The 25,339-nt window shown below is 41.3% G+C and overlaps 1 protein-coding gene across 1 annotated transcript in view; it reads right to left on the minus strand.

The window, feature by feature from the left end:
- Positions 1–7,142, minus strand: part of LOC134586288 (centromere protein J-like) — a 132,672-nt gene extending 125,530 nt beyond the window's left edge. Inside the window, exon 1 of the mRNA XM_063441773.1 lies at positions 6,718–7,142. Within this exon, the coding sequence (XP_063297843.1) occupies positions 6,718–7,131 (414 nt within the window). The 5' untranslated portion in view covers positions 7,132–7,142. The remainder of the gene's footprint in view (positions 1–6,717) is intronic.
- Between the last annotated feature and the right edge of the window lie 18,197 nt (positions 7,143–25,339).

Consider the following 25,339-nt stretch of genomic DNA (forward strand, 5'->3'; position numbering starts at 1 on the left):
ACGCCATTACAGCCATCATCGACCATACAATTGAATATAGTCCCATCTCCAATGTTCTTCAACGAACAAAAGTGCAGACTAGCTACACCCTAGACGCTCCATATGCATATGACTGCCCAATTGTCTTACTTCCTGGAGCTCCAATTCCTTTTGGTCTTACCTTCCCTCTTGCAGAGGCTGAATTAAAACACATCAGAGAATATATGCAGAGAAGCTAGCCAAAGAGTTTACCAGGCCTTTAACATCTCCAGAAGGGGCAGGTATCTTCTTCGCTGGAAAGAAGGATGGAGACATCCACCCCTGTGTGGATTAACAAGCCTTAACCCCTTAAGGACACATGACATGTGTGACATGTCATGATTCCCTTTTATTCCAGAAGTTTGGTCCTTAAGGGGTTAAAGGGACACTGTAGGCACCCAGACCACTTCTGCCCATTGGAGTGGTCTGGGTGCCAACTCCCACTACCCTTAACCCTGCAAGTGTAATTATTGCAGTTTTTTTTAAACTGCAATAATTACCTTGCAGGGTTAAGTCCTCCCCTAGTGGCTGTCTATTAGACAGCCACTAGAGGAAACTTCCTGCTCTATAGCACAGGTTTTCTGTGCTAGAGCGTCGCTGGACGTCCTCACGCTGTGTGAGGACCTCCAGCGTCGCTCAATTCCCCATAGGAAAGCATTGAAAATTGCTTTCAATGCTTTCCTACGGGGTGTGCTAATGCGCATGCGCATTAGGTCTCCTCGGCCGGTGGGCGGGATCAGCCTCGCCCACCGGCCGACGTAGGCAGAAGGTGGAGCGGGCAGCGACGTGGGACATGTCGCTGCCTCAGGTAAGTGACTGAAGGGGTTTTCACCCCTTCCGCAACTGGGGATTGGGGGGTGGGAGGGAGAGGAATCCTGCAGTGCCAGGAAAACTGGAGATTCCCTTTAAAACAACACTATAAAAAAAAAATAAAAAAAAAATCGATACCCTCTGCCCCAGATCCCCAAACTTCTAGAGAGGCTCAGAGAAGCAAATATCTTCACCAAGATCGACCTGCGAGGAGCATATAATCTAGCGTGCATCAGCGAGGGTGAGGAGTGGAAAACATTTGTGGAATTTTTGGGCTACATCATAACTGCTAGTCAAGTCCAAACAGTAAAATCAGCACCATTCTATAGTGGCCTATTCCCAAAAAAAGCTGTACAATGATTTTTAGAATTCTCACATTTTTACAGGCGCTTCAGAGATTTTTCACAAGCGTACGCTCCATTAACAGCACTCACCAAGAAACATCAGTTCGTCTGGACACCTTCTGCTCAAGAAGCCTTCAATAAACTAAAAGACCCTTTTTGTCCAAACTCCTATTTTAGTCCCGCTAAATACGACAAAGGCTTTCTACCTCGAGGTTGATGCCTTCTGTTCCAAAGAGAGGAGAAAGATGATCGCCTCCACCCTGCGGCCTTTTGCTCCCGGAAATTAACACCAGCCGAGAAGAATTATGATGTGGGTGAACGGGAGCTATATTCAGTAAATTGCACCCTGGAGAAATGGCGACATCTGTTGGAGTGCACTCTGCTGCTTGTTACGATGTTTACAGACCATCGCAACTTAGAATACCTCTGATCAGCTAAACACCTACGACCATGCCAGGCACTGTGTTTCTCACAATTTTAACTAGTTCACATATCGTCCCAGAACAAAGAGCCAGAAGGCTGATGCCTTATCCAGGATGTTTGAGGAGTTGGATCCAAGTAAGGAGACACCTGATATAATATTACCTACTCATCAATTTCTTGCCGCAAACATGTACATTCTTGATCATATCCAGATTAGGGATAGCTCTCCACCAGATGTAACTCCACCTTTACACCTCAAACAAGGACACTGGTACTACAACTCCCGAATATTCGATCCCCCACCTCTTCAACCAGAGATTCTCAATCTGTTTCATGATACTTTGCCAGCGGGTCACTGAGTAATTACGCAAACTTTAGAATGCACCATTCACTACTTCTTGTGGCCTACTCTTACTAAAGACACCAAAGAATATGGCTGTTCATGTAAAGTCTGTGCCAGGTCAAAAACTCCAAAGTCCAAACCAGTTGGAGGTCCTTCCTCTGTTCCAACAATACCCTGGATTTCATTCTGGACTTGCCACCTTCACACAAGTGTAATACTATTCTAGTTGTAGTATATAAATTCACCAAGATGGCGGACTTTATTCCTACTACTGGTCTTCCTTTGGCATCTAAGACAGCTTCATTGTTCTTGTACAAAGTCTACCGTCTTCATGGTACACCTCAAACCATCACTACTGATCGGGGTTCATAATTTAAAGATCCAACGTTGTATAACCTCAGCATATCACCCACAGACGAACAGACAAACAGAATGGACCACCCAAACATTAGAACAAAAGCTCAGTTGTTTTACCATCTATCTACAAGATGACTCGGTATATCTACTCCCTACTGCTGAGTTCTCGTATAACAACCACATGCACCACTCTACAAATGTTCTACCTTCTTTGCAAACTACGGTTAGCATCCCGCTGGACTTCCAGATCTACCATGTCCTACAACTGTGATAGAAAAATAAGAAAAGAGTCAGCGCTAATAAAGTTGAAGTAAGGTAGGCAGCGGCCCAACAGTAGGTAACCCTCAAACCCTCTGAGGAGAGAACATGTAACACAAAGAAATACAATAGTTAAAAGGTACAATAGTTCGTCTGAATAGATAGGGCAATATAATGTAGTTGGTCTCATTGATATGGTGGGACTAAACTTCAACACATGACTGGCCTTCTCTATAAATTGCCAAGCACTGGACTTGGTCAGTGTTTGGTTGTTCTGGTCCTTGCTTCCAGTCTCATGGCATTCTTTGCTTTCTATTTTCCTAATCTGTGTTCCTTGATCCTGTTCCTAATCTTGGTCCGTGTTAGTGGATACCTGGTAATACTTCTTGGCTTTGCTCATGTGTGCTATGCTCATTGTGGTGTTTACTACAGTATTTCTTGCTGCTTTTTGACTACCTGGTATTTGACCCTGTTCATTTATGAATCTGTGCTGCTGCAATTTTTGGGCTCCTTAAACTAAACCTTACAAGAGGGAAGTACAGATCTACTCAATTGTCTCTGGAAATGTATACTGATAGAAAAATTCTATAGAGTGATCAGCACAATTGTTTAATCAAGAACCAAACAAATTCCAAATAAAAACATGTAAATTTTATAGATAGATGTCAAAAGGTGTCCCATCCAAGCATTTAATTCAATCTAAACTCTTATACATCTTCGTGACAGATTAGATAACATCATCCAATTATAAAGAAAGGTTTACCAAGAAACTGGGATCTCTGTATTAACTTCTTAGATTAAAAAAAAAAAAAAAAAGATTTTGGAAAACATCTTAATATGCCAACAGGTATTCACAAAATTCATACTGGGGGATATATTCCTATCTGTACTGCACATTGAATCTGCTGGAGAATTTGTTGATATTAGATTGTTAAACCTTATACTGAAAAAGAAATGACAACAGTATACCTAGTCTAAAATATCTAATGCTATTTATATAGTGTGGATGTTTCAGGGAGAAGGGGGGTAGGAGGCTGTACCTGCTACTAACAAAATAAAGACTCTGAAGCTGAATTGAATTTATCCACTGATTGGGATTGGCTCTAGAAGATGGTTATTTTGTTTACAGGTTATACTTTAACTATGTGTTATAACTAAAATCCTATGTATGAGGATACTTTGCTCTAATGTTCTAAATGTACATAAGGAAAACCTTCTATATTTATCTTTATATTTAGTTTTGGAAATAAACTACCGTATATACTCGAGTATAAGCCGACCCGAATATAAGCCGAGGCCCCTAATTTTACCCCAAAAAAATGGGAAAACTTATTGACTAGAGCAGGGGTAGGCAACCTTTTAGCAGCACTGTGCCGATATAGGATTGTGATGTCCCGTAGTGTGCCGATCCTATTTTTTTAAATTGAGGTGTGTATGCTGCCGTATTCTGCTTGTGTTATTTTTACTGTAATTGCTTTGTATCGTTGTATTTGTGCGTATATGAGCTAATATATTGTATATCTTCAGGAGTAGTTTATGGTATCGTGTATGATACATATGAATGTGGGCTGTGTATGAGGGCTGCTTGTGAAATTGTGTGTGAATGGATATGTCAAATTGTGTGTTTGGTAGTGTGTGGGGGCTGTTTGGGGTATTGCATGTGAGAGGCTGCATGTGGGGTTGTGTGCATGTATGTGGATTGTTAGTGGTGTTGCATTTGTGGGGATTGTGTGTGTGTGTGAGCTGTTCATATTATTTGTATGAGGGGAGGGTTATTCTGCATGTCTGTGTATTTCTGTTCCAGTGGGGACCAGGTACAGGTCAAGAACAGGAGCTGTGATAGCTGTCGAGGGCATCTCTACTACAGTGTGGATTCCCATTCACAAGTGCTGGGAGGAAGTGATCTTAGATCACTTCCTCTATGTGCTACAATGCATAAATTGAGGATTGTCCTTCACCACCTCTTCGTATTAGCAGATATCTGAAGTTTTACTGGGACTCCTGATAGGCCAGAGTGTGTTTGTCTCTAGCAGCCTTGAGTGCCGTGCAAAGACACCTCGAGTGCCGTGCATGGCACTAGTGCCGTAGGTTGCCTACCCCTGGACTAGAGTATAAGACTAGGGTGGGAAATGCAGCAGCTACTGGTAAATTTCTAAATAAAATTAGATCCTAAAAAAATATATATTAATTGAATATTTATTTACAGTGTGTGTATAGAATGAATGCAGTGTGTGTATGAGTGCAGTGTGTGTGTGTATGAGTGCAGTGTGTGTGTGTGTGTATGAGTGCAGTGTGTGTGTGTGTGTATGAGTGCAGTGTGTGTGTGTGTGTATGAGTGCAGTGTGTGTGTGTGTATGAGTGCAGTGTGTGTGTGTGTGTATGAGTGCAGTGTGTGTGTGTGTGTATGAGTGCAGTGTGTGTGTGTATGAGTGCAGTGTGTGTGTGTGTGTGTGCAGTGTGTGTGTGTGTGTATGAGTGCAGTGTGTGTGTGTGTGTATGAGTGCAGTGTGTGTGTGTGTGTGTATATGAGTGCAGTGTGTGTGTGTGTGTGTATATGAGTGCAGTGTGTGTGTGTGTGTGTGTATATGAGTGCAGTGTGTGTGTGTGTGTGTATATGAGTGCAGTGTGTGTGTGTGTGTATATGAGTGCAGTGTGTGTGTGTGTGTGTATATGAGTGCAGTGTGTGTGTGTGTGTATATGAGTGCAGTGTGTGTGTGTGTGTATATGAGTGCAGTGTGTGTGTGTGTGTATATGAGTGCAGTGTGTGTGTGTGTGTATGAGTCCAGTGTGTGTGTGTGTGTGTATGAGTCCAGTGTGTGTGTGTGTGTGTATGAGTCCAGTGTGTGTGTGTGTGTGTGTGTATGAGTCCAGTGTGTGTGTGTGTGTGTATGAGTCCAGTGTGTGTGTATGAGTCCAGTGTGTGTGTATGAGTCCAGTGTGTGTGTATGAGTCCAGTGTGTGTGTATGAGTCCAGTGTGTGTGTATGAGTCCAGTGTGTGTGTATGAGTCCAGTGTGTGTGTATGAGTCCAGTGTGTGTGTATGAGTCCAGTGTGTGTGTATGAGTCCAGTGTGTGTGTATGAGTCCAGTGTGTGTTTGTGTATGTGTTGCAGAGCCTTGGTGTGGGGGGGGGGGGCATTTTTATTATCATGTATTTATTGTTTTAATTATTATTTTAATATAAAAAACTTTTTTTTTATATTATATTATTATTATTTTTAATATTATTATTTTTATTTTATTTTTTTTCGTCCTCCCTCCCTGCTTGATACATGGCAGGGAGGGGGGCTCTCACTCCCTGGTGGTCCAGTGGCATTGTCAGTTCAGAGGAGGGGGGCTGGCAGGGAGCTCTTATTACCTCTCCTGCAGCTCCCTTCTCCTCCGCGCCGGTCTGTGCAGCTCCCTCTGCAAGTCCCAGTGTAAGTCTCGCGAGAGTCGCACTATGACCCCGTGGCTCTCGCGAGACTTACACTGGGAGCTGACCGGACCGCCGCGGAGGAGAAGAGAGCTGACAGGAGAGGTAAGTAACAGCTCCCTGCCAGCCCCCTGTCTGTATTAGGGCAATGTAAATTGCCGTAATACAGACATTGACTCGAGTATAAGTCGAGTTGGGGTTTTTCAGCACAAAAAATGTGCCGAAAAACTCGACTTATACTCGAGTATATACGGTACTTGGTCTCCACATTAAACCATTTTGTAGCCATCTCTCTCCTGGTGTTACAAAATTCAAACATCCCTCTCTCTTCCATTAGTTCACATATATGCTCAAATAGGGGCCGAATTGTAAATTCCTTCCCGGAGCACCAGCCAATAAATAGAGAGATAGAGATAGAGACACACACTCTTTAAATGGTAACTCATATAAAAGCCTGCAAATATATATCCTGACTATACCTGCACATGCAAGCAGTGTTTGAAAGAAATGGGAACGCTGCTATATAATCATTCATAGAATCCATGTACATTGGAGAAGCAACCTAGGCCTGACTCGCAATCCGAGTGATTATCTCTGATAATTATCTATATGTTAGTGAATGCTAAAGAGCTGTTAATGTTGATCAAGTAATCACACCTTTCTGATGTTTTTTTTTTGGTATTATTGCTTTGGCAAATAGGGGCCTTATATCTTATTTTACCCACAGACAAGGCTGTTTAATCCACTCACCTGTGACAATGGCCCAGAGAAACAACTTCCTTGATTTGATGGTGAAATCTGCAATGGATATACACTCTCTTTATCAACCACAGAAGACCAGTAACCAGTCTCTGGGGGCACATTGGTCAAAAGCGATTGAGGAGGCACAAATGAGTTAGAAATGTAACTGAGCTTCTTTGGATCTGTGTAATTTACACTGGGATTCTGCATTCCAGAATTTGTACTTTCATTCATATTGTGTGATGGATAATAAATCCTGCCAGGTTTAAGGTGTTCATTACTAGAGTATGCCAACAAGATGCCTGAAGCAGGTTCTATGGTCTGTGGGGTGTTAAGTTGTGCAGAATCATTATACAACAGTTGATCATTTGTTCCAGCAGAGTGTACAGCCACATTTTGAAAATCCATCCTTAATAATGACATGCATTATTGAACACAAACTCCATACGGAATGGCTTCTTGGAATATGAATTCCAAAAGTATGTATTCTCCAATACCTGTGGGTGAAATACAAAAATATTTTATTTGGAGAGAAAAAAAAAAATGGACAATATAGACATTTCAAATATGAGCAAAATTTACAACAGATAAGGTTATGCACTAAACTTTTATTTTTGTCATTTTAATATATAATTTTATCAAGTGCTAATTATAAACACCCAGAAATTCAATCTCCGGCCTATACGAGTCCCCAGTCAGGCATTTTTCTACTAGACAGGTTAACACATATTGTTTTTTCCAGGAATGTGGAATTTGTATCATGCAATTTCCAAGTATTCCCAGCATGCATTCTGCCTCATTGAGCACTAGAACTGCGAGAAACTATTACGGAGGTCTGAACATGTCAGAGGCACAGACCGGACACGCGCGCAACACTGACAGCAGAAATCTTAGATGCTCAGTGGACTGAACAGAGTATTTTTCTGCCTTCCCAGATCAAAGCAAATATTTCCAATCTTCTATGTAAAACCAAGCCCACAGTATACTCAATGTAAAAAAAATGTACAAATTTCCCATGGTTTGGTTTTACACCACTACAACCAAAGAAAAATTAACCAAAAAGTATGTCCAAATATATGAGCCTTACGTTTCCACCTTGGACCCTCAACTGCAGGACACACACTTTACATACAGCCAGCACACACCACACACTATGGGAGAGGACAGAGGGCGAGGCATGAATATCTTATATTCAAATGACAAAATGAGTCAAAAATAGCTAGCTGTGACTACAGTGGAGTTGGAGAATTTTTTTCAAGATCCGCTATTTTTGCCTCAGTTTTTCCATTCACTTTTAATTTGGGTAAATTCATACTTTAGTGATTAACCCTGCCAATGTTCAGTTCGAAACAGGTTCCCCAAACTTTCTTGTTTTCATTATTTTCTGCAAGAAAAAGTAGATTTATAGAAGTAGTCATGACTGACAATTAGATTGTGTTACTACTTTAGGCTACAGGACAAGACTTTTTTTAAGATTTCCACAATCCAGATTTTCCATTTTTGTTTTCCCATGTTCCCACATATTCCCATTGATGCGGTTAGTGTAAAATATGTAAAACATTTTTTTATTTTTTTTTAAATGGTCCCAAATCACATACAGATGCTTAAAGGACCACTCTAGTGCCAGGAAAGCATACTCGTTTTCCTGGCACTAGAGTGCCCTGAGGGTGCCCCCACCCTCAGGGACCCCCTCCCGCCCGGCTCTGGAAAGGGGAAAGGGGTTAAATCTTACCTTTTTCCAGCGCTGGGCGGAGAGATCTCCTCCTGCTCTCCTCCTCCGATCCTCCTCTTCTACTCCCCGTCGGCTGAATGCGCATAATTCATGAATTTTTTCTGAAATATCCTTCTTAAAATGCGGTGCGTGTTATACGCCGATAAATACGGTATACACATAGACTTCAAATATATAAATGTGTGTGTGTGTGTGTACATATATATATATATATATAGCAAACAATCAAAAAAGGGAGCACTCCAGGTCTTTAGTCAAATGGAAAAAATTGTATTCACAGTATCAAAACATGATACAAATTCTGTGCAAAGAGAATCAACGTTTCGACCCTGCGTTTCGATAATGCTTTCCTATGGACGCTGGCGTGCTCTCACTGTGAAAATCACAGTGAGAAGCACGCAAGCGCCTCTAGCGGCTGTCAATGAGACAGCCACTAGAGGACATAGGGGGAAGGCTTAACCCATTCACAAACATAGCAGTTTCTCTGAAACTGCTATGTTTATGAAAAAATGGGTTAACCCTAGAAGGACCTGGCACCCAGACCACCTCATTAAGCTGAAGTGGTCTGGGTGCCTAGAGTGGTCCTTTAAGTTATTTTAGCTTGAAACGATCTGCATTTTCCCAATTCAGCTATGTTGGCCTAATACATTTAATTTTCCAGTCAATTCCAACAATAACTAGGATTTAGGTAGTGAGAAGTTGATTCACTAAAAGAATAGTGAAATTAAAACTGAAATGCTAAAGTTGCACTTGGTTATTTTAGTCTAAAATTCCATGTTTCATTGCACTACAATCTGGTGTATATTGAATAAACCATTGTGTTGCCATTTTCATCACTGTACTATATGGAACTTTGAACAGTTTACTTGGGGGGAAAAAAAATACTCTGGGTGATTCCACCCTCAAAGACAATTTAATCTAAACAGAGTTGTTAGGGGATTTGGAAACATTGGTCGCAGTCTTACCAAACAGTTTAACTCCAAAGTTGTCCCATCAGACATGACAGCACTGGTTCTTATAGTGTCTCCCACTTATGCACAGTACAAGGCGGTTTACTTGGCTAGACAGTGACAGCTTTGTGCTTTTCACCAGCATCCAAGGCAAACCATGCTGCACTGCACAGTAGCTGGAGGAGGACAGAGGGAGGCAGTGCTGACAGGCACCAGAGGGACATTTTTAGGGTTAAACCATTTGAAAAAGATTTAAACCTATAAGCTTTATCTCCTGCCATCATACTGTCACACAGATTAAGTGGTTATGGATTGGGAATGTTCCTTATGTAATGTACTCGGATAAAATGATTTGGATTTTTCCAGGAAAAAAAAATAAAAAATACAGGAAAATACATACAAAATTAACAATAAAAGAGACAATGATCCCTGAATACAAAAGGGACATTTTGCTAAAGGACTAATATATATATATATATATATATATATATATATATTTATTCATGTTTTGTGCACTTTATAAATAAAGCACTTTGGAAATATCCCTGCTTGTGGCTACAATCAAAATACTGCAGCTACTTCACTTCACCAAAGAGGGAGTTGGACCCGAAAATTCCACTGAGATCTTGAGCCAAAACCATACTGGCTCATTACTTGTGAGTGTATCTACATATACTTATTCCTTTCAATATTAGTATACAAATGATATTGCACTAGTGTTTGTTTTGCTTGTGTTTATCTCCATGTAGGATTTAATTCCTTAACCCCTCAAGGACCAGACTGTTTTGGCCATGTTGTACGTTAAGGACCAGGGCTGCTTAACAATTTTGTGGTGTTTGTGTTTAGCTGTGATTTTCTTCTCTCTCATTTACTGTTCCAATACAAATTATACGGTATATTGTTTTTTTTCAGGACAAGAAGGGTTTTCTTTACATACCAATTTTTGTATCATGTCATATGATAATAATAAAATATGGTGAAAAATTAAAAAAAATCTTTTACTTATCTACAAAAGCAAATGAAAAGAAAAACTCCCAGTGTTTACATGCTTTTTTTTGCAAGTTATAGGGCTATAAGTACAAGTAGGAAATTGCAGTCTTAAAATATATACTTTTTAAATGTATCAATAGTGATATTGTAACACTGTTATCTGTCATAAATCTCTGAATCACCCACGTGGCCTAGCACTTCCGGGTATGACGGCGGTGTCGGCCGTTTGACGCACGGACACTCACTCACACATCGGTAGATTGCACGGCAACCTAGTCACATGCTAGGCGTAACCCACGTGGTGCTGTCACTTCCGGGTCCTGCAGCTGATCGAGTCACCGATCTCTTGATTGGTAAGCAGCATTTGTTTGTATGTATATATTCTGCACTGTAATGCTAATTCACTGTGATCTTGATAAAGACCCCAGCAGGGTCGAAACGTTGATTCTCTTTGCACAGAATTTGTATCATGTTTTGATACTGTGAATACAATTTTTTCCATTTGACTAAAGACCTGGAGTGCTCCCTTTTTTGATTGTTTGCTATATATATATATATATATATGTACACACACACACACACACATTTATATATTTGAAGTCTATGTGTATACCGTATTTATCGGCGTATAACACGCACCGCATTTTAAGAAGGATATTTCAGAAAAAAAAAACTTAAATTTCAAATAAAGAACTTTGAAGCAAAATAAGGGTAGCTCAGAACTTTTTTCTATTAATATTATTAACACTTATAAGGTAAATAACGTAAAATGACAGTAAAAGCAACTGTTTTAACAAAGAAACTTGGATATTATATGTTTTTACAAAAGTTTACTCAGAAATCGCTGCTATCTGGGAAACCAAGAAACTCTTCATCTTCGCTGCTATCTTCAATATCGTTGAACTGAACACTGCTGCTTTCACTGCTACGGTCTTCATAAATCAGCTCGTCTTCTTCACCATCCAAAGCATTGCTTATGCCACATTTCTTAAAAGATTTGATAATAATATCTTCTTTAACTGCGTCCCACAAAGTCTTTATCCACTGACACACTTTTGAAATGCCAGGTCTTTTCATTCTCCCGGAACTTGTACTTTCATGTTGGCTTTCATCACACATGTATTTATTCCATTCTTCACGCATGAAGGCTTTGAAGGGCTTGTTAATGGAAACATCCAATGGCTGCAATTGGGATGTAAGTCCTCCTGGAATGACTGCTACTTCTGTTTTGCACATTCGAAATTCTTTCTTTGTTGGTTCTGTAAGATGAGATCTGAATGAGTCCAGTACTAACAAGGATGGCTTCTTTAACAAAGCACCTGGGCACTTGTCCCACACATTTCTGATCCAAAGCCTCATGCCTTCTTCGTCCATCCAACCTTTGGGATGAACATGCACCTTTATGCCACTTGGAATCTTCTCCTTAGGAAAAGTTTTCCTTTTAAAAATGACCAATGGTGGCAGCTTGTTTCCGTCTGCAGTGACAGCAAGGACCACAGTATAACGATTTTTTTCATGCCCTGAAGTTTTAATTGTTACTGTCTTGGAACCTTTTGCTTCAACAGTTTTATTTGAAGGAACATCAAAAGTGAGTGGTACTTCGTCCATGTTGCCGATTTGACCAATTTCAAAATTTTGTCTCTTCCTTTGTTTGATAATAAATGAATGAAAATTTATTATCTTCTCTTCATAATCTTCTGGCATACGCTGGGCAATCCTGGTTCTTGTTCGCATCCGAAGCTCATGCCTCTTCATAAATCTTTGGCACCATGATGCTGTCCCTTTGAAATCTTGTATTTGCAACTCTTTGCTGATTTTCACTGCTTGAATGATGATCATTTTTGTTGATAATGCAATGCCCGCTTTTCTATGATTAAGTACAAATTCCTTCACCCGTTCTTCTAATTTTGGCCATTTAGCAATACCGCTGCGAAAATTGCATTTTGTTTTTGATAATGTCTTGAGTTTTTCTTCCATTTTACCCCACTCTCGTATTGTGCATTCTGTTGGTGGCTCTCCAAAATGCCTTGCTGCAGCCCTATTTCCATGTTGCTTGGCATATTCCACAACCTTTAACTTGAAACCAGCTGTATATGCTACACGCTTTTGCTTTGATGCCATTAGGTATACCGTAGTAGGGAAATACCGGTACCGTAAGTACATAATGAATGCACGTATGATAGTGCAGAGTTCAGCGTCGGAATGTCAGGATGAGTCACACTGCAGTGGTATACTTTTTACCTACGTTTAAATTACAAAAGAGTAAGGTAGTATCAGGGGTGTGTAAATTTACCGGTACTCTTGTTATATCTGTGTGTTGTAGGATGGCTGTGTGTAGTGTGTGTTGTAGGATGGCTTTGTTAGCATGTGTTTGCATGGTATGGTAAAATGAAGGATGGGCTCGGACGTATTCAGATTGAGCCCCCCAGGAAGCCAATCATAGGTAGTGAGGCATTTCCCAAAACAGTTTGTATGGCTGAATTTGCACCGCATCTGCACTAAACACGCACATGACCCTTTTTTTTTATCCGCAGCAGAATCGGAGCGCATAGTGGTTCATACTAGTGCGATCCGATTCTGTGCGAACTTGCAGATCGCACTGCGATATGCGATCTCAACTGGGGGTGTCGTTAACTTTTAATTGACATCCCCTGCGTATCGCTTATGGCACCAACGGTGCCTGCGGACAGGGGAGGGGAGGGGGGGAGGGGGGGCAGGGCTATTGCCCCACCTCTTCTTACTCCCCCCTCCCCCTTTTCTTACCCCCTTCTTACTCCCCCCCCCCCTCTTCCTATCCCCTTCTTACTCCCCCCTCCCCCTCTTCTTACCCCCCTCTCTTCTTACCCCCCTCTCTTCTTACTCCCCGCTCCCTCTCTTCTTCTTCTTACTCCCCCCTCCCTCTCTTCTTCTTCTTACTCCCCCCTCCCTCTCTTCTTCTTCTTACTCCCCCCTCCCTCTCTTCTTCTTCTTACTCCCCCCTCCCTCTCTTCTTCTTCTTACTCCCCGCTCCCTCTCTTCTTCTTCTTACTCCCCCCTCCCTCTCTTCTTCTTCTTACTCCCCCCTCCCTCTCTTCTTCTTCTTACTCCCCCCTCCCTCTCTTCTTCTTCTTACTCCCCCCTCCCTCTCTTCTTCTTCTTACTCCCCCCTCCCTCTCTTCTTCTTCTTACTCCCCCCTCCCTCTCTTCTTCTTCTTACTCCCCCCTCCCTCTCTTCTTCTTCTTACTCCCCCCTCCCTCTCTTCTTCTTCTTACTCCCCCCTCCCTCTCTTCTTCTTCTTACTCCCCCCTCCCTCTCTTCTTCTTCTTACTCCCCCCTCCCTCTCTTCTTCTTCTTACTCCCCCCTCCCTCTCTTCTTCTTCTTACTCCCCCCTCCCTCTCTTCTTCTTCTTACTCCCCCCTCCCTCTCTTCTTCTTCTTACTCCCCCCTCCCTCTCTTCTTCTTCTTACTCCCCCCTCCCTCTCTTCTTCTTCTTACTCCCCCCTCCCTCTCTTCTTCTTCTTACTCCCCCCTCCCTCTCTTCTTCTTCTTACTCCCCCCTCCCTCTCTTCTTCTTCTTACTCCCCCCTCCCTCTCTTCTTCTTCTTACTCCCCCCTCCCTCTCTTCTTCTTCTTACTCCCCCCTCCCTCTCTTCTTCTTCTTACTCCCCCCTCCCTCTCTTCTTCTTCTTACTCCCCCCTCCCTCTCTTCTTCTTCTTACTCCCCCCTCCCTCTCTTCTTCTTCTTACTCCCCCCTCCCTCTCTTCTTCTTCTTACTCCCCCCTCCCTCTCTTCTTCTTCTTACTCCCCCCTCCCTCTCTTCTTCTTCTTACTCCCCCCTCCCTCTCTTCTTCTTCTTACTCCCCCCTCCCTCTCTTCTTCTTCTTACTCCCCCCTCCCTCTCTTCTTCTTCTTACTCCCCCCTCCCTCTCTTCTTCTTCTTACTCCCCCCTCCCTCTCTTCTTCTTCTTACTCCCCCCTCCCTCTCTTCTTCTTCTTACTCCCCCCTCCCTCTCTTCTTCTTCTTACTCCCCCCTCCCTCTCTTCTTCTTCTTACTCCCCCCTCCCTCTCTTCTTCTTCTTACTCCCCCCTCCCTCTCTTCTTCTTCTTACTCCCCCCTCCCTCTCTTCTTCTTCTTACTCCCCCCTCCCTCTCTTCTTCTTCTTACTCCCCCCTCCCTCTCTTCTTCTTCTTACTCCCCCCTCCCTCTCTTCTTCTTCTTACTCCCCCCTCCCTCTCTTCTTCTTCTTACTCCCCCCTCCCTCTCTTCTTCTTCTTACTCCCCCCTCCCTCTCTTCTTCTTCTTACTCCCCCCTCCCTCTCTTCTTCTTCTTACTCCCCCCTCCCTCTCTTCTTCTTCTTACTCCCCCCTCCCTCTCTTCTTCTTCTTACTCCCCCCTCCCTCTCTTCTTCTTCTTACTCCCCCCTCCCTCTCTTCTTCTTCTTACTCCCCCCTCCCTCTCTTCTTCTTCTTACTCCCCCCTCCCTCTCTTCTTCTTCTTACTCCCCCCTCCCTCTCTTCTTCTTCTTACTCCCCCCTCCCTCTCTTCTTCTTCTTACTCCCCCCTCCCTCTCTTCTTCTTCTTACTCCCCCCTCCCTCTCTTCTTCTTCTTACTCCCCCCTCCCTCTCTTCTTCTTCTTACTCCCCCCTCCCTCTCTTCTTCTTCTTACTCCCCCCTCCCTCTCTTCTTCTTCTTACTCCCCCCTCCCTCTCTTCTTCTTCTTACTCCCCCCTCCCTCTCTTCTTCTTCTTACTCCCCCCTCCCTCTCTTCTTCTTCTTACTCCCCCCTCCCTCTCTTCTTCTTCTTACTCCCCCCTCCCTCTCTTCTTCTTCTTACTCCCCCCTCCCTCTCTTCTTCTTCTTACTCCCCCCTCCCTCTCTTCTTCTTCTTACTCCCCCCTCCCTCTCTTCTTCTTCTTACTCCCCCCTCCCTCTCTTCTTCTTCTTACTCCCCCCTCCCTCTCTTCTTCTTACTCCCCCCTCCCTCTCTTCTTCTTACTCCCCCCTCCCTCTCTTCTTCTTACTCCCCCCTCCCTCTCTTCTTCTTACTCCCCCCTCCCTCTCTTCTTCTTACTCCCACCTACCCTGTAGCCTGGCCGAGCTGCTCTGCTGTCCGCAGTGCCCGGTCAGTGATAGGAAGGTGCACGCTCAGTGTGCACCTTCCTGTCAGTCCGACCAGGTACAGGATACAGAAACTCCTGTTCCGCGCGGAACAGGAGTTTCTGTATCCTGTACCCGGTCGGACTGACAGGAAGGTGCACACTGAGCGTGCACCTATCTATCACTCCGCCCAGCACTGCGGACAGCAGAGCAGCTACAGGGGAGGAGAGGTGAGAAGCAACTGCAGCCGCCTAAGCGCTCTTAACAGAGCGCTCAGGCGGCTGCATCATTTAACCCCTTGAGGACGCAGGACGGTTCAGGACCGTCATCGGCATTTTTGCGTTGCCGACCGACGACGGTCCTGAACCGTCCTAAATTTAAAATGTACTTACCCGATCGCCGTCGTTCCCCCGGCGGCGATCGGCGTTGCTCCCGGTGTGGGGAGACTGCCTGCAGCCCAGACAGTCTCCCCATGGCGGTTTAGGACCCCTGGGGCCATGTGATCGCCCAACAGGGCGACCACATGGTCACAATAGGTGTCCAAGTATCTGCCTGCAGGGGGACTGTCTGTGCTGACAGGCAGTCTCCCTGCCAGTGTAAAATCATAAAAAAATTTAAAGTTATAGTTAATAAAAAAAAATATATTATTATATATGTGTATATATATGATATATAGACATATATTATACCTATATAATATATGTCTATATATCATATATATAATGTCATGCTAAGTGTATTTTTATATTAATATGTACATATATTAATATAAAAATACACATAATTAATTTGCACACGTATATATATAATATATATATATAATAACTATATATATTGTATATATATATTATTATAAAATACGAATAATAAATAATTTAAATTAAATTAAAAAAATTAAAAATAATAATAAAAAATTGAAAAAAAATTATATATCTATACGAAATTTTATTCTAACTGTATTTTGATATTAATATATATATATTTATATCAAAATACACTTAGAATGAAATTGTATATATATCTATGTATATTTAAATAAATAAAAAGAATGCGAACTATTCATATGTCGATATACAAAATTACATAAATAATTATATAAATATACACGTAGACTTCAAATATATAAATATGCATATATATTTAAATTCTACGTGCGTATTTAGGTAATATTTTTACATAATTAAGTTATTTTATTGATTGCAATTTAAGGGACCTGCCTGCCAACCCAGGCCGAAAGACCAGAGAATTTAATTTGCTTTCACTGTATTTTACCCTGTAACGTTCTACGACACCCTAAAACATGTACATGGGGGGTACTGTTTTACTCGGGAGACTTCGCTGAACACAAATATTAGTGATTCAAAACAGTAAAACATATCACAGCGATGATATTGTCAGTGAAAGTGACTTTTTTTGCATTTTTCACACACAAACAGCACTTTTACTGATGATATAATTGTTGTGATACATTTTCCAGTTTTGAAACACTAATATGTGTTCAGCAAAGTCTCCTGAGTAGAACAGGACCCCCCATGTACAGGTTTTATAGCGTTTTTGAAAGTTACAGGGTCAAATATATAGGTCAAATATTTTTACATTGAAAATGGCCAGGTTGGTTACGTTGCCTTTGAGAGCGTATGGTAGCCCAGGAATGAGAATTACCCCCATGATGGCATACCATTTGCAAAAGAAGACAACCCAAGGTATTGCAAATGGGGTAAGTCCAGTCGTTTTTAGTAACCACTTAGTCACAAACACTGGCCAAAATTAGCGTTCAATTTAGTTTTTTACTTTTTTCACACACAAACAAATATGAACGCTAACTTTGGCCAGTGTTTGCGACTAAGTGGCTACTAAAAAAGTCTGGACATACCCCATATTGAATACCCTGGGTTGTCTACTTTTAAAAAAATATGTACATGTGGGGTGTTATTTAGCAATTTATGACAGATAACAGTGTTACAATGTCACTATTGATACATTTTAAAAATGTATGTTTTGAAACCGCAATATCCTACTTGTACTTATAGCCCTATAACATGCAAAAAAAAAGCAAAAAGCATGTAAACACTGGGTATTTTTGAACTCAGGACAACATTTTGAATCTATTTAGCAGTTTTTTTCATTCGCTTTTGTAGATGAGTAAAAGATTTTTCACATAAAATTCAAAAAACGTGTATTTTTTTCAATTTTTCATCATATTTTTTCATTTTTTTTAAATTAAATTAGATGAGATTATATAAATAATGGTATGTAAAGAAAGCCCCTTTTGTCCTGAAAAAAAACAATATATAATTTGTATGGGAACAGTAAATGAGAGAGCGGAAAATTACAGCTAAACACAAACACCACAAAAGTGTCAAAAAGATGCCTGGTCGCAAATGTACAACATCGCAAAAAAAGTCCAGTCCTTAAGGGGTTAAAGGGCCGGCCCGTGTCAGTCCGCCCCTATATCGGCGTATAACACGCACCCATATTTTTCCCCCTATTTTCAGGGAGAAAAAGTGCGTGTTATACGCCGATAAATACGGTATTTATGAAATTATCTTTGTAATTTTGTATGGCTATATAAAGATATTGTTGTATTATTTTTATTTATACATACATATAGATAGATAGACACTATATATATATATATATATATATATATATATATATATATATATATATATATATACACACACACACACACACACACACACGTAATTTAATTATAAGTGTATTTTTATATATATATATATATATATATATATATATATATATAAATAAATACATTTAGTATGACTTTATATACAAGATAAATTATATATATTATTTTTATTCATTTTTTTACACGGATTGCTTTTTTAAAACAGAGCGATCACATGGCCGCGGGTTCCTCATTCGCCGAGAGGAGACTGCCTGGGCTAGAGGCAGTCTCTCCACACTGGGAGCAACGCCGATCACCGGCGGGGATACAACATCGACCGGGTGAGTAAACATTTCCGTTATGACGGTTCAGGACCGTCACCGATCCTCAAGGGGATTTGTCCGATGACTGTCTTGAACCGTCACCGGTTGTGAAGGGGTTAAGGACTTCCTGTATACCATCTCAATTCCATTAAGATACTCCACCGTTTATATACTTTTGTGTGGATTAAGGGGATACCACACAGGTGTTAGAGTATCAGAAACGGTTTGTTGACTCACTGGGAATCTGCACACATATTGAAATGATCCCTAAATACCTTTGCAACATGATACAAATTAGAGAGCTGCCTCTCTATATGCACACTGTGGTTTTGGTGTCAGCAGTGACCTAGTACAGCCACCACCCCCTGTAAGGAGTCAAAACAATTACAGTACAATCTAGCCTGGGGACCACTGGGCACTGCTCACAACTTTATATGGACAGCAAGGAGCTCTATCTCGGTTAAGCTAAACTGTTTAACGCTTTACTTAACTTTAATTATTTGGCTGAGAGGGATCAATTCACACTCTCGGCCAATGAGCTAGCCTTAGCTCAGGAGAATGAACGGTAGTTATCTGGTTAGGAACTTCTGGCTCTCCATAGGGAATAGTGAAGGCGGCTCACAGCTGGCTCCAGGTAAGAAGTGAAACCATTCTAAAAATAGTTTGACTCCTAGGGGGTGTTCACTTGCTGTAGTTGTTATGGTTCCTGTAGTGTTCCTTTAAAATAAATGTAAAGAAAATAAAGCAGATCATGAAAAAAAAAAATTATATATATATATATATAAAATGCTCCAGATTATTACTATTATTCAGGTTTCAGAAATTAAAGTTTACCTTTAATATGTCATGATTTGGATTTCAGAGAAACGGCTATGTTTACATTAGGGTTAATCCAGCCTCTAGCGGCTGTCTCAGTGACAGCCGCTAGAGGCGCTTCTGTGCTTCTCACTGTGAAAAGTCACAGTGAGAAGACGCTGACGTCCATAGGAAAGCATTGAGCATTCAGCGCTGATGTCGGAAGAGGGAGGAGATTTCCCCAGCGTCGAGGGAGCCCGGCGCTGGAGAAAGGTAAGTGATTAACCCCTTCCTCCCCCTTCAGCCTCGCGGGAGTGGGACCTTGAGGGTGGGGGGGAACTAAAGACCCTATAGTGCCAGGAAAACAGGTTTTCCTGGCACTATAGTGGTCCTTTAACGAACCCTTTTCAAGCAAGTTTTGTGAATTGGGAGTCCCAATCAGTGGCACCCCCGTTCAGCTGCACTCCGAACTTCCTGAAAATGACATTTCATAGGCTGGATTCCACGCTGGGGGTGCAGAGATCGCAGGCAACTTTGGGGTTAAACAACTTCATTACGTTGAAGTTGCTAAGGTGCTTGGAGTGTCTCTTTAACCCCTTAAGGACCAAACTTCTGGAATAAAAGGGAATCATGACATGTCACACACGTTATGTGTCCTTAAGGGGTTAACTGAGTACCAAAGGCTGGCCCGGACAAAGGTTATTATTGCCATCCAGACTGGACACCTCGCTCTATGTAAATCCATGTTTAAATCAGTGGCCCAGTAGCTATTAAGCCTTTAACCCCTTAAGGACCAAACTTCTGGAATAAAAGGGAATCATGACGTGTCAGACACGTCATGTGTCCTTAAGGGGTTAAAAACATCAGTCACAAATAAATCAAAATGTCATTAGTTAACTGGTTCTGAAGTTTGGCCATGGTTTATTGCCCAAAATATTGTTATGCCAACTTCTTGTGCATAAATCCTAGCAATGAGTATTCTCTTTTGGAAAGTAAACACTAAACCAGGTAATTGCCTACACCTTACATATACCATTATTTTTCTTTACAGTAGCATGACCACCTTTCACGTAGTTTATAATAATGATGATGATGATTAATAAATACTGTTGAATCCCCTAACACATACAATCATGCCATATGTACAGATCCTGAGGTACCACATAACTCCTCTTAAACATTTTACAAATTATACAAATAATGATCTCAACCATAAGCATTTATTTCCTTTGGTTTGCTCTCTAAATACCCTAAACATTCTGTATACAATTTGCATGCAGATCGTACGTTCTAAACACACTATAACAGTGGAAGCTACTGTAGCTACAGTAACAGTAAACAGATCACAGGGCAGTTGCAGCTCTAGGGGTTCAAGCAGCTCTGCTCATCCTGATATAACGCTGGAGAGGGCAAACCTCATCTACTGACCACTGATGCATTCAGCAGAGTGGGTCTTACCTTAAGGAATACTGAGTTCGACAAGTGCATCCGTGGGCTCACCCGCTGTGGGTCGCACTGGACACGGGCACAACTAGCCGCCTCAGGTGTGAAAAGGAGGAGTCAGGATCCGTAAAAAAAAAAGTTACCGGCTACTGGGCTTGACTAATGAGGCGATATCCGCCATTATTTCAAAGGGCAAGACATTACCGTGTCTTCTATAAGTCTTGTCTGTACTCTATTTCGGTATAGATTGGTTTAAGTGTGAGGAAAATAGATGTCTGCCATGTCTGTTTCGTAGACTGGACTACTTACATCCACTCTTATGTTGTGTTTTACTCTAAAAGCAATCAGGGCACCCAAAACACATATGGACGTTACTGTTTTAACTTGCAGTCACGTGCCTTAGCGTTTCTATGGTGAAGCGTCAGTTCAGTGCTAGAGAAAATATTGAGGTTTATTCACTAAACCCGACTGAGCAAATTAATTGCACAGTTTAGAATAAAATAGTGAATGCGGAAGAACTGAAAGGGAGAATGTGTCCAGTGTGCCCGTTTTGCTTGTCAATAATCCACAATACATTTCAGGGAATATTTAATAAACCATTTTTTTTTTGTGAATTAAATTCATTATATTATAGACAGGCACACATTATGTATTTTACAAAGTAAACATTTTTATTCAAACATCACGATATTTCAAATGTGTTTGTGGTGCAACACTACTGACGGAGCCACAATCCTTTCCAATCACAGCAAAGCCCAGTTCACTAAATAGTGAATTGATCTGTGTGTAAACTGGTAGCTGTCTTGGTAATTAAATCCAAAGGGCAAAACACTGGCAACCATAACCAGAGGCCTAGGGTCTCCAGGATCCTTGGCAAGGAGCTGTATCGGTGCCTGCCTCCCTCAAGTAAAATTTGTCATTATTTGTTTTCTTGTTTAGATCAATTTCAATCATTTTCTATTGTCTGCATTTCCATAGTAAGCATACTACACAAATGAGATTTTGGCTACATGCTGTATCACATTCTGAAGAAATATAAAACCTTGATGGAACTCATTTTACATTTTTAAAGGTGCTGTTCAACATAGCATGACTCCTATATACGTTCTCCACCATGTAAAGGGAAACTAAAGAAACATATCCAGCATTATATTTTATTTCCTAATCCTCCCTGACAAAATAAAGAAAAAAATGAAAAGAAATTAAAAGTTCCTGAGGTTTCCTGCAGTCACTCAAACCCTTCCGCACTATATGAAATCACTGCAAGGAGAACACGTACACATGAAATAGCAAAACTCCACATACAATGCTTTCCTAATAATGCCAATAATAATCTGTGTTATCAACCTCAAATAAAAAAAAATATATTTACACACACATATTTAAACTTGTTTGATGATGGTGATGTGCTAGAGGAATGCTTGTCACCATATAGCATAGTAGAGGCACATCACACCTTTTTACAAGCATAACACTGGGACATCACACCATATCAGTGCCGGACTGGGGATAAAAACCAGCCCCGGAAAAAGGTTTATACCAATTCACAGGACTTGCATCAGCAAAGAGACTGCACTCACCAGACTTGCCCCAGCACTTACCACAGCACAGAGATTGCGCTCACATGACTTGCCCGAGCACCCATAACTTACCCAACACTGAGATTGCTGTTACAGGACTTGCCCCAACACCCAGGACTTACCCTGGCATTTAGATTGCACTCATAGGACTTGCCCGAGGACTTCACACAGTCACCTGCATGCACCATGCAGAAGGAAAAAGATGCTGGTGAGATTCCAGGCGGCAACAAAGGCGACATCACATTGGCCGTGAGAGTACTCTATCACACTCTTATGGCCGCATCTGCATCCCAAATTCTTTACTGGAGTCTTTACTGGTGTTATGTATTGAGGTTTATGCAGTCCACCTTCCAGTAGATGGCAGCATAGTGAAGTTATGCACTTGTTCTATTGTGTTTAGTCTCTTTGGTGTTATGTCATTATGTGTGTGTACTGAAGTAAAGAGAAGTTCTATTTTACTACAATGTCTGAGAGCCATTTGTGAATATATAACATGCTAATACACTAAACTGGCGACGAGGATGGGATTATAATAAATGGACACTGCAGAATATATATAAAGGAAATGAAATCAGAGTGAGGAAGTAAAACTTTTTTGGAATTCTTTTATCTACAAATATTTCCAGCATGGCTTCTCTGGGACACATGGAGGAATTTGATCTGGCTAATCCAGCCTCATGGGACTCATATTCTGAGCGGTTAGTGTTTTTCCTGGAAGCTAATAAGGTGGTGGATGCTATTCAGAAGAGAGCTGTGTTACTGAGTGTTATTGGATCCAAATCATTTGATATTGTCCGCTCACTGATATCTCCTGCTAAACCACAAGACTACTCATTTGAAGAAATACTGGCACTGTTAAAACATCATTTAGCACCCACCCCATCTGAAACAGTGAGGCGTTTCCATTTCAATAAAAGAAATCAGAAACCAGGTGAAAGCATTGCAGCATACATTGCAGAACTGCGCAGGCTGTCTGAAAATTGCAATTTTGGTACCAGCTTAGAATCCTTGTTAAGGGACAGGCTTGTGTGTGGGGTGCAAGATGAAGCACTGCAGAGGAGACTGCTTGCAAGACAGAATTTAACTTTTATTATTGCACAAGAGGAAGCACTCGCAAATGAGGCTGCATATGTCCATTCAAACGAGATACAATCCTCCAGCAAAGATAACTCACCTGAAGTAAATCTAGTGAAGAAGACTGATGTTAAATCAAAACACTGTTCACCACACACTGATGTCACAGCTCCATTTAAAGGAACTTGTTATAGTTGCGGTGGAAAACACATGCGTAATACATGTAGTTTTCTAAATGCAGTTTGCCACACATGTAAACGTACAGGTCACATACAGACAGTTTGCCAAAGTCAAGCCAGTGGAATTCAGACCAAATATAAGAATGTGAATAAAATACAAACCACAGCGCACTCTTTTAATACTCCACAAACCGTTTCAGATAGTGAAATGACTGCAGGTGTTTACTCAAATGACTATGTGAATAAAGTGGAAAATTCACCATCAGGACTGAAGATTTACACTGAAATTGTGCTTCAAGATGTTCCGTGCAAAATGGAAGTAGATTCTGGGTGCGCATATTCTTTGATTTCAGAAGAGACATTTACATTGTTATGGCCTCATAATTCTCCTTCAATAGTACCTTGTGATATTCATCTCGTGGACTACAACAAACAGGCTGTGGATGTTAAAGGGGTTTGTTTTATACCAGTAAAATATGGTAAATTCAGAGGACATTTACGTTTAATAATTACTAAGGGACAAAGAGCAAGTTTGCTAGGTAGAGAGTGGTTTGAACCCTTAGGAATTTCATTAACTGGAGTTAATAATGTATCCACAGATATTCTACAGAATGTGATTGATAAATTTAGTGCAGTCTTTGAAGAAGGTCTTGGCATGTTTAAAGGCCCTCCTGTTTATTTTGTATTAGATTCAAAAGTACCCCCAATTCGTATGAAGCCTCGCAAAATTGCATTAGCTCTCAGACCAAAAATAGATGCTGAGATTACACGTCTTGTGGAACAAGGCATACTTGAACCCATAACACACCCAAAGTGGTGTACACCCATAGTTCCGGTCATGAAACCAAATGGGGATGTCAGAATCTGTGCTGACTACAAATGTACAATAAATAAAGCGTTGCAAGAGCATCCCTATCAAATTCCAGCTGTTAATCAAATTCTTACTACTTTGGCAAAAGGAAAAGTATTTGCCAAGTTGGATATGGCTCAAGCCTACCAGCAGTTACCTGTGGATGATGAGGCTGCTGATGCACAAACGATAATAACACACAAAGGAGCTTTCCGAGCAAGACGTTTGCAGTTTGGAGTTTCCATTGCTCCTGGCATATTCCAGAATTTAATGGAGGACCTCTTATCTGGACTTCCAGGTGTAGTGCCTTATTTTGATGACGTTCTTATTGGAGCAGATTCTATACAGTCATTGGCTGCACAGCTACAACTTGTTTTACAACGTTTTCTTGATGCTGGTCTAAAATTTAAAAAAGAAAAGTGTGTTTTTGGTGTAAGCAGCGTGGATTTCCTTGGTTACCGAGTTGACGCACAGGGCATTCATCCAACTGATTCTAAGGTTGAAGCTATCCATAGAGCTCCGGTTCCAACAAACAAACAAGAACTGCAAGCTTTCCTAGGGTTGCTTAATTTTTACCATTCTTTTCTGCCTGATAAAGCCACTGTTGCTGAACCTCTGCATCGTCTACTAGATAAAGATGCTCCATGGAAGTGGACTGACATTCATACTACCGCTTTCAGCGCTGCTAAAAAACTGTTGTCTTCTGACAGTTTGCTTGTACACTATGATTTGGAGAAACCGCTCAACCTCACCTGCGATGCTTCTCCGTATGGCATAGGGGCTGTATTGAGCCACACTTTGAGAAATGGGGTTGAGGCTCCTATTGCATTTTATTCACGGACTTTATCTACTACAGAGAGGAATTACGCCCAAATTGACAAGGAGGCTTTAGCTATTGTGTCCGGTGTAAAAAAGTTTCATGACTATTTGTATGGGCGGAGGTTTACTATTATAACAGATCATAAACCTTTACTGGGTCTGTTCACCAGCAATACTCCCACTC

This window comes from Pelobates fuscus, chromosome 2 (genome assembly GCF_036172605.1).
Source record: "Pelobates fuscus isolate aPelFus1 chromosome 2, aPelFus1.pri, whole genome shotgun sequence".
Lineage (NCBI taxonomy): Eukaryota > Metazoa > Chordata > Amphibia > Anura > Pelobatidae > Pelobates > Pelobates fuscus.